Source organism: Gossypium raimondii, chromosome 3, assembly GCF_025698545.1.
Source record: "Gossypium raimondii isolate GPD5lz chromosome 3, ASM2569854v1, whole genome shotgun sequence".
Lineage (NCBI taxonomy): Eukaryota > Viridiplantae > Streptophyta > Magnoliopsida > Malvales > Malvaceae > Gossypium > Gossypium raimondii.
This window is the reverse complement of record NC_068567.1, coordinates 16,921,917-16,931,031: the sequence shown is the minus strand read 5'-3', so window position 1 is coordinate 16,931,031 and position 9,115 is coordinate 16,921,917. Positions and strand designations below refer to the sequence as shown.

Genomic DNA, 9,115 nt, shown 5'->3' with positions numbered 1-9,115 from the left:
GGATCTTATTTCCCTGGCGGTGTAGTGGAATAGATTGAAGTTGCGACGGCAAATCTTGTTTCCCCGACATTGCAGTTAAACAAATTGAAGTAAATAATCCTATCTCTCTGAAGTTGTAGTGAAGCGGATTAACATTAAGATCTTATCTTTCTGAGGTTGCAGAGAGCAGATCGCATCAAGTCTTAACTCCCTGAAGTTGCAGTGGAGCAGACTGAAGCCAATAATCCTATCTCCCTGAAGTTGCAGTGGAGCGGATTAAAATCAGATCTCATCTCTTTGAGATTGCAGAGAACAGATCACATTAGACTTATCTTTAAAGTTGTAACAGAATAAGTTGGAGATACAAGTCTTATCTCCCTGAAGTTGCAGTGGAGCAGATTAAAAATAGCAAATTTTGTTCTTTTGAGAAGTTACAAGTAGGATGGAATGAGGCTACTTGAAGAAGAAGAGCACCAGGGTCCAGCACGACCGGGCAAAATTGGCCATTTTAAGGTCTTTGCTCCGTTCCTGTTGCACGACAACGAACAAAGAGGGGCAGCTGTAATAGGCCAATTTTGGCCTGGCTAAAAAATAAATAATAAAAGTAGTCCATTTTACACAGCCCAAATAAAATTTGGGCTAATCCTAATACATTTGGCCCAATAAGGCTCGAGTGTGCAAACCTTAGCAGCAGCCTTCTTCCCAGCTTTGGCGCTGCAGCAACTATTTCCACGTACATCGTTGCTCGCACGTTCAGCAACCCCGCGCAACGCCCTCCACGATCTCCATACCTGCGAAAAAATAGATTAAAATGGCAGTACAGACAGCAAATTGTAAAAAAGGGATAGGGAATATAAAAAGTGGATGGATTTCTGTAACTGGGGTAGACAAATTTGGTTTTGAAAATTAAAGAAAATAAAAAAGAAAAACAGAAAAGCAAGGATTTTTGAAGGTGACGGATTTTTGTTTTTTTTCCTCTATTCTTTTTACTGTTTTTTACTTTATTTTGTTTTTTTTGTTTCTTAAAACAAAAAAACAAGGAAAGGGAGTAGAGGAGAAACTTACCGGTGTGGTGTCGTTGAAGGCCCCATTCGTTTCGTCGCCATCGGAGTAGGGGGAAGTTTGAAATGGCAGAGGGCTACGGCGCATTTGTGGAGTGGCTGAAGAAGTGATTTTTAGGGTTTTAAAATTGGCTTTTATAGGGCATTAAACGACGTCGTTTAGGGCCACCCTATATCCATGCGCAACCCGATCCGACCCGAAGAGGATCCGTGCATTTCTTCAAAATGGGCCATTTGCGCGATTGGTCCCCCTGTTTTTTGCAATGTTTTTAAATTGTTTTTTTATTTCTTTTAAATTTTGCACAATATTTTATTACTGTTTCAAATGGGTCCAATGCTGCGCAGCGTTTTGGGAGATTTGGGTAAATTGCTTTTTCGGTCCTCCTCCTGTTGCGCGTGTTTTAAATTACTCCCTTTCTTGTTTTGATTTTCAAATTCAGCTCTCAAATTCTGTTTGTTTTTAACTTAATCCTTAATTTGTTATTTTTAGTTTTTTATTATGTTGTTAATACTGTTTATTTATATTATTATTACTGTATTATTATTAGTTTATTATTATTATATTATATATTATATATTATAATTATTATACTTATTTATATATGCGTATATGCATATTAATACATATATATATTTTAAAAACGTTTTAAATATATATCCTATATACATATTTTATTATTATTTTATTTTCACAGTTTATATATATATATATATACATTTATATTTCATAATCTTTATATGTTTTCCCAATTTTATAATTTATATGTTTATACAATATTTTTTAATAACGTGTACATATATATTTTCGTACTCTTTTCAAGGCTTATTATAAATATTTTCCATGTTTTTATATTTACTAATACATTATAGTTATACATTTTTAAAATGTATGAATATATTTTATATGTATTTTATTATTGTTTTATTTTTATGACTTATGCATTTTTCTCTCATATCCATATACATATTTGCAAAATTCATTTATATAATATACTTATGTATACATATAATTTAAATTAAAATATTTGTTTCATATTGTATTAACATTTTTAACATATATTTTTTTAAAATATATTTTGATTTTGTCAAAACATTAAAATCATTTTTTTATGATCCAAAGGCTTTTAAATAAAAACGATATTCAAAGTTAGGGATTTTCGAGGAAATTGAGCCCTAACGTATTGGGTTCCGATTTTCTTTGTTAATTCCAAATAACCGAGAATATTCTTTATTCAAAATGTATAAGTAAAAATCATTTTTGGGAATTTAATTTGTTGTGTCCTAACGTATTGAGCATGACATAATTGCTTCCTCATGCGTAATTAACTCCCGAACCTATTTTCTCAAATTTCGTAGACCAAATTTGCTTTTAAGGTGAGCCGATCACACCTCGATAAAGGATCGGTGGCGACTCCAATTTTTTTTTTCAACAAAGTCGACAACTAAATTTTTGTTTTCAAAATAGTTTCGACATTCATAATTACCAATGATCGCTTCATTTACTTTTATTGAATTCCATAAAGAATCACGCAGTAATTACATCTTTCTTTTTTCCTATAAATATCACCTAGGTTGCAGTTAAGATCTTCCAATCACTAAATCTATTTTCACATATCTGTATTCTTATATCTCTATACATGTTCACGGAATATATCCTTGTTGTAATTCATACCTTCCAATAATGAGGTTTATGAGTATTGAAATAGGTTTCAATCTCTTTTAAGTTGGTGAACCGAGGGCAAGGTTCCGAGTCGGATAGAATTGACATAATCTTGAGGCATATGAGCTGACATTCCAGGTGTTACTAATCCCATTATCCTCAACGTTATCATAACCCAGTTTTCCTTGTACTCTGGACCCTTCATGTAAGGAAGAATGAAAGCCCTAATAAGCTCCCAAACTGCAATCATCCTTTTTGGTATCTCCCATAGCCAAGAGAAGTAATTCTTGTTCGGTTCTTCTGACAAAACCTGCATTTCAAAAATTTGTTCTCAAACCGATCCCTACTCCTATTCCTATTGTTCTGAAATCTATAGTTTGGGGATAGACTACTCAATAATCGAGTTGGTTTCCTATGATTTGAAAATATTTTTATTAGATTCAAAAAAGGTTTTAAAGAAAAATTAGAACCATTTAAAATATGTGTTAAGCTCAAGCTTTAAAATTTAAAGTCTAAATTTAACTTGCCCATATGTTATTTTTTATTTTATTTTATTTTATATATTATATAATTTATATGATTTGAAAATTAAATATATTACACTACAATAAAATATTAAAAATATGTTAATTTGTTTATGTTTAAAATTTTTACTAAAAACTAGTAAAAGATATATAATTATCAAATATTTAATAAAAATAATTATATTTTAAATCGACTTTGAGTAGCTATTTTTAAAATTAGTGACTCTAGATAAAGTTTGATTCATTATTAATACTATACAAGACTTGGCTGATATCTGATCTAACTTGATTCATAAACATTTATATTAAGGAGTTGTAGAAGAATACGAGAGTTATTTTAAATTAAAAAGGTATAAATATTAAAATTATATATAAATTTTAGTATAATATGCAATTTTATATATAAAATTTTGATTTGATCTAATTATCACAAATTATTAACACAATTATTGATATAGCATCATTTTATATTTATACATTATGTACACAAATAATTATATTTATCAAATATAAAAGTAAATTGATATATTTATTTAATTAAATGTGTATGGTGAATCAAAATTAAAGTTTCATGTATAGATTTGAACCACAATCAAAGTTTCATGCCTATAATTACACCAAATCAAAGTGCATATATCAAATTGTACATTAAATTAAAATTCATGTATAATTTTAAAATTTATCCCAATTAAAAATAGGGACTTACCTTCCCATTATAGAAGCTGTTGAAATAGAAGCAGGGTCCAAAATGCTTGGAAAGGAAGGTGTCATCATCAGGGGGAATCCTGGCCACCATGTCATTGCTGTAAACATACCTGAAATATTTCACATCAAATTTCCTCAACTTGTCAATCATAAACTCCCCAAACTTATGGTCCCCAACCCTAGGTTGCCCAAAGGTGTAAACAGCTTCCAATTTCTCCAATAACCATTCCTCCTCATGTAACATTAGGACAGCAACAAAGAGTACTGCTAATGCCGAACCTAAGCTGTGCCCTGTCACTATTAACCTGGCATCTTGATTCTCTTGCAAAACCTCCCTCAGCTTTTGTCTGAGAGTGTAGTAAGCAAATTGATTTTGATGAGTGGATTGTTGGATCTCTTTAGGCCAACCCTTGGTCTTTTGCATGCCTAGAGCTTTCATAAAACCACTATGGATCTTCCCCTTACCCATGTCTTTAAGCTCATACCAAGATATATCAACGTTGGTCTTCCAGTCGTAGGCACTAAATGGTTGGGTGCCTCTAAATGCAACCACTATCAAGTTTGGGTTAGACTGCGTGTCTTGCATCATGAACGCTTGGGTTGTACTTCGTTCTTCGAAATCTGTCAAACACATAGCTAAGTTAGGATTGAAGAAAAATATAAAAGAAAACTATCCTAGTTGACCGAAGAACATATGAGCTATGTTAAAAAACTAAATTAAAAACTAAATTAAAATATTTAAGTTGTGATCTATTAATCGTATGTTCATTTTTCTTAAAAATAATTTAAATTTAAATCATTATCATATAAAAATCGAATCAAATATTCAACCTGCTTCCTATCGATTTAATAGTTCAATCAAATTGAACGTTTTAATATTTTGTTAATCTTTTATTGTTTAAACCTATCTTATCCTGTACTCTTAGGCCTTAGGTTGAATTTTAGAGGTTGAATCTCAAAAGATTTGAAAGTAAAAATATTGCAAATTATGCGATAAAAACTATTTCCTCTCATGGATTAAAAATGTCGTAGTTGATATTTTTAAAATTAGATGTTTTTAATTTTGACCTGATTATTATAAATATTGGTATGATTTTCACTTACGCTTCGTGTTAGGTAAAATATATATTTTTGTTAATTATAGAGTAGAAATTTAAAGGTTGCAATATGCTCTAAGTTTTTATACTATTCATATATTTAGAATTTAGTCTTCATACTTTTATTTGCAAGAATTTAGTTTCTCTACTTTTTGAGTTTAAAAGTTCATGTCAATTTGTTAACACTGCTAAAATTTATTTGCTAAATTTGTTGGTGCAAAAATTTGAAATTTAAAAAAAATACTCAGTTGGTATGCATATAACAAAATGACATTGTAATGGACTTGAATTTAATAAATAATTTTACCAGTGTTAACAATTCATAAAATTCACATAAACATTCTAATCGAAATGAAGTATTTAGACTAACTAATGACATTTTAAGAGTTGAGATACCAAATTATTTCAAAATTGAAGTCTAAATTTAAGCGAAATATAAGGATCAAAATTAAGAAAATTAACTATTCTTATATAATCTCAAAAATAAAATCAGGAGATTAGAATTGAAATTTAGCCATTATATTATTATATAAAAAATGGAAATGACTAGCTAGGTGTCAAGTAAAGAAGGCCCAAAAGCGATCCTTTTATATATAGTAGTATAGATTATAATTAATTAAATTGTATAAAATTATATTTAAAAATCAAATTATTGAAAGTTTATAACATTTTCATTTTTTTTATAAATAAGAGGTGAAATTTGAAAATTTTACCACTAAAACTTAAAATATGACAAATTTAGCGGAACATATGGAGTATATAATTATATAACTATAGCGTTTATATATATTTTAAATTGATTGATTAATTCAATTTTGTGGATTTAAAATTTCTATATAAAAAATAGTATAAGTGTAATGTTAATGCTACATTTGATTGGAGTTTTACATGTTTTAATCATTTATTAGTTATAAATTAATCACAATTGGTAACTTTTAGTTACTCACATGATTTGTTCATGGCAATGAGAAGAAAAATATTTTGTATACTCTGAAGAGGTCTTATTATTTTACAAGAGTTTTTATTTATCTTTTAATTGCATATTTAATTTGCACTAATTATTTTTATTTTATATTTAACTATTTTAAAACATATTTATTAAATACGTTTTTCCTGCAAAACATAATATAGTTTATTTATAGAAGTTCGGGAAAAGCTATTTTAAGAACTAATCCTATACTTATTTTAGTATAAATATAACATTTATAATTTTCAAGATCCGCTATTGAAATTCCTTACCCATTTGGATTTCTTCGAAGTTAAAACACAAATTTTGGAAATTAATTAACCAAAAATTAATAGAGAATCCTTACATCTCCAATGATCATAATTGAAGCATTCAATAAAGTTATGTATTTTGTAGTTTAATAAATTAGAAAAATAAATACGATTTGAATTTAAGTGATTATGTATTTCATTAATTTAACTTTACCATTTCAGTTAAAGTTACATTTGATTTTTATATTAAATTTTATAAAATTGTTATATGAATATTTTCAGTACATGGTAAGTATGTGATAATCTAATTTTATTAAAAACTGTGAAGGCACTTGAAAATGAAAAAATCACATGATTCTAACATACCGTTCCAAAAACTGTAGAACTTCAAGAATTTCATCTGCACAAAATAATGTTAGAATGTCATTTTTTTTAAAAAAAGTACAAAGGTTTAATAGGAAAGTTTGGTTAATGTACAATTTTATTAATGGTTGCCTTAACTGCAAATATCACATAAATTTAAGGAAAAAAACCTTCCAATGTTGTATGATAACGGTTTTAATGAAGGCTTCATTCTCGTAAGAAAGTTTGGACGCCATCATAGACAGCAACGCTTTATATTTGGGGTCGCCAGGTTTAATGTTGTTGTCTAATTCAACGCGAGTATCCACATTTCCTAACATCGATCTGTACATCTCCGATGATTTTTCAGGCCACACTAATTTCCCTGCACCATTATACCCTTTTAGATTACCAATTTTTCATGCAAACCAAATTAAACAGAAAAGAACAAAATGAAACCTTTCATAAGATTGAGTAGGAGGCCCGATAAACCACCGTTGTATGTTAAAAGATTCAGCAACGTCACGACCACAATCTCCGTCAGGGCTAAAGGTATTCTCACCAAACTGAGGAGCTTCTGAAGGAGAACCATGCCGAAGACGACCAATCTACGACGAAACCGATGGTTATGCTGCTCCGGAGCGTCGATGAATCTTCTTTGTTTCAATTTAGAGGAAACAAGTAGACCCAAAAGATCCAAGTAACTTGCTTTTTCCGAGTTGATAATGAAGCAATCGTCGTAAAAACGATTCTTGTTACTAGCCATTGCAAAAAATGAACTAGAGAAAGAGTTGCTTTATCAACGTGTTCTACAAATTGATTATTGAATATTTGCAGAAACTAGCCAAGGGGATGTTAATATTTATAATGTGCGGTTAACTATCAAGCATGAAAACCTAATGGAAAGACGTTTAGTACAAGCACAATGAAGCATAGAAATAGAAATGCTTATTTAATCTGCCTTTCCTATTAGCTTTTGTCATTAATGGCTGCAAGTAATCAGGTTAAACAAATCAAAACTCATTTTCACATTGTTTATTGAATGACATTACAGTATATGTTGATTAGTTTGATCTTCTTCTTTTTTTTTTTTTTAAAATTTGATCCGATGTTTAAAAAGTCGAATATCATGTTGGTGTAAAAACTTATAGATTGACTGTGAACAACACATTCACTTAAACATTCTTAAAAAGAAACAGAAAATTAAACATTTTAACTTTTTAATAAGTAATATCTCATACTTCATTATTACTGTATAAATTTATATAAGTAAACTTATATATATTATTTAAATAAAGTCTTTCAGAAAGATGAACAAATATTTTCGATTAAGTTTTAACTTTATTGGTAGCATTATTATTGTAACAATGAGAAAGATGTGGACTCGAATACATTTAAGTGTATTTTCTTCTAATTTTAAATGATTTATATTTATGTTTAACCATAAAATATTTTGTTTGTTTTAAAGGACGTGCTTGAAGATAAATGTTTTAAAAAACATTCATGATTAAGTTTATAAAAGGTTATAGAAAATCAAATTTAACTCTTGAAATGTTAAATTTAAATTAATTTAAGTCGTGATAACTTTAATTTAAATCTTATTATTTATTTTTTAAATTTATCAAAATGTAAAATATATAATTTTTTTCAAAATAATATTTATTCTTTTATAAAATAAAGGATTTTAATAATTTTCTAACCCAACTAAAATTGAATTAATGGACTTAATATATAGTATAAATGTATATGTATGATTGTTTCCTATTTTGTTTTCTGCAATACTATTAAAATAGAATGAAATTATTTGAAACGAGAAAAAGGATATCTTCCATAGAGGTAGAAATTGAATCGTAGTTTGTGTATTTATTTTTCAATGCTATTGACTCTTTACAATATTTTATTGATAAAAGGCAAGTAAAATAAGGTATTTAAATAAATTTGAAGATATGCTTTACAGTAATAATCTTTTGGTAAGAATATTAGATTATAAGGTAGGTAACTCTATCCTTACCCCAAATAAAAATATGTTTCACAGTTTTTAAATAATTTGCTTGTTTTATTTATTTCTTTAATTTTTATTTAATTCATTTTTATTAGTGTAGTATGTTACATATATATTTATTTATACACAGAGTTGACAAAATAGGTTTAAATTTAAAAAATTTCGAGTTCAAGAAAATTTGAACCCAAATTGATTTGAGCTTCAAACTGACTCGTGCCCGAGTTTAGACCCAATATAGATTCAATCTAAAATTCAGAAAATCTAAATTTATAAATATATTTTAATATTGTATAATTATAATAAAATTTATAAATAACAATACATCATTATGTTAAATTAAATTAAAATTAATTCTAAAACCATTAATTATGAATATAAAATAAACTTTAATGCAATTATTTTATATTGTATAATAATTATTCAAAGTTAATAATTATTTAAATTTATAACATTTAAAATTAATGATTATATAAAATATAATGATGTGATATATTAATTTAATGATATGAAAATTAAATTAAACTTAA

At 27.7% G+C, this 9,115-nt stretch overlaps 1 protein-coding gene across 1 annotated transcript; it reads right to left on the bottom strand.

Annotated features, from left to right (window-relative positions):
• Positions 1-2,520: 2,520 nt before the first annotated feature.
• On the bottom strand, positions 2,521-7,379 carry LOC105796133 (hypothetical protein). The gene is made up of 5 exons (XM_012625743.2): positions 7,046-7,379; positions 6,778-6,971; positions 6,611-6,644; positions 3,931-4,550; positions 2,521-3,010 (listed from the first exon to the last, which is right to left on the bottom strand). The coding sequence occupies exons 1-5, from the start codon at positions 7,350-7,352 to the stop codon at positions 2,750-2,752; spliced, it is 1,416 nt and encodes a 471-aa protein (XP_012481197.1). The 5' UTR covers positions 7,353-7,379; the 3' UTR covers positions 2,521-2,749.
• Between the last annotated feature and the right edge of the window lie 1,736 nt (positions 7,380-9,115).

Bases quoted from the DNA above. Each gene is read 5' to 3' on its own strand.
- LOC105796133 (XM_012625743.2), bottom strand. From the start codon at position 7,352: ATGGCTAGTAACAAGAATCGTTTTTACGACGATTGCTTCATTATCAAC. The intron at 6,972-7,045 runs GTTTCATTTTGT...ATAATGGTGCAG, and splicing joins CCTACTCAATCTTATGAAAG to GGAAATTAGTGTGGCCTGAA. The intron at 6,645-6,777 runs GTTTTTTTCCTT...TATTTTGTGCAG, and splicing joins TTATCATACAACATTGGAAG to ATGAAATTCTTGAAGTTCTA.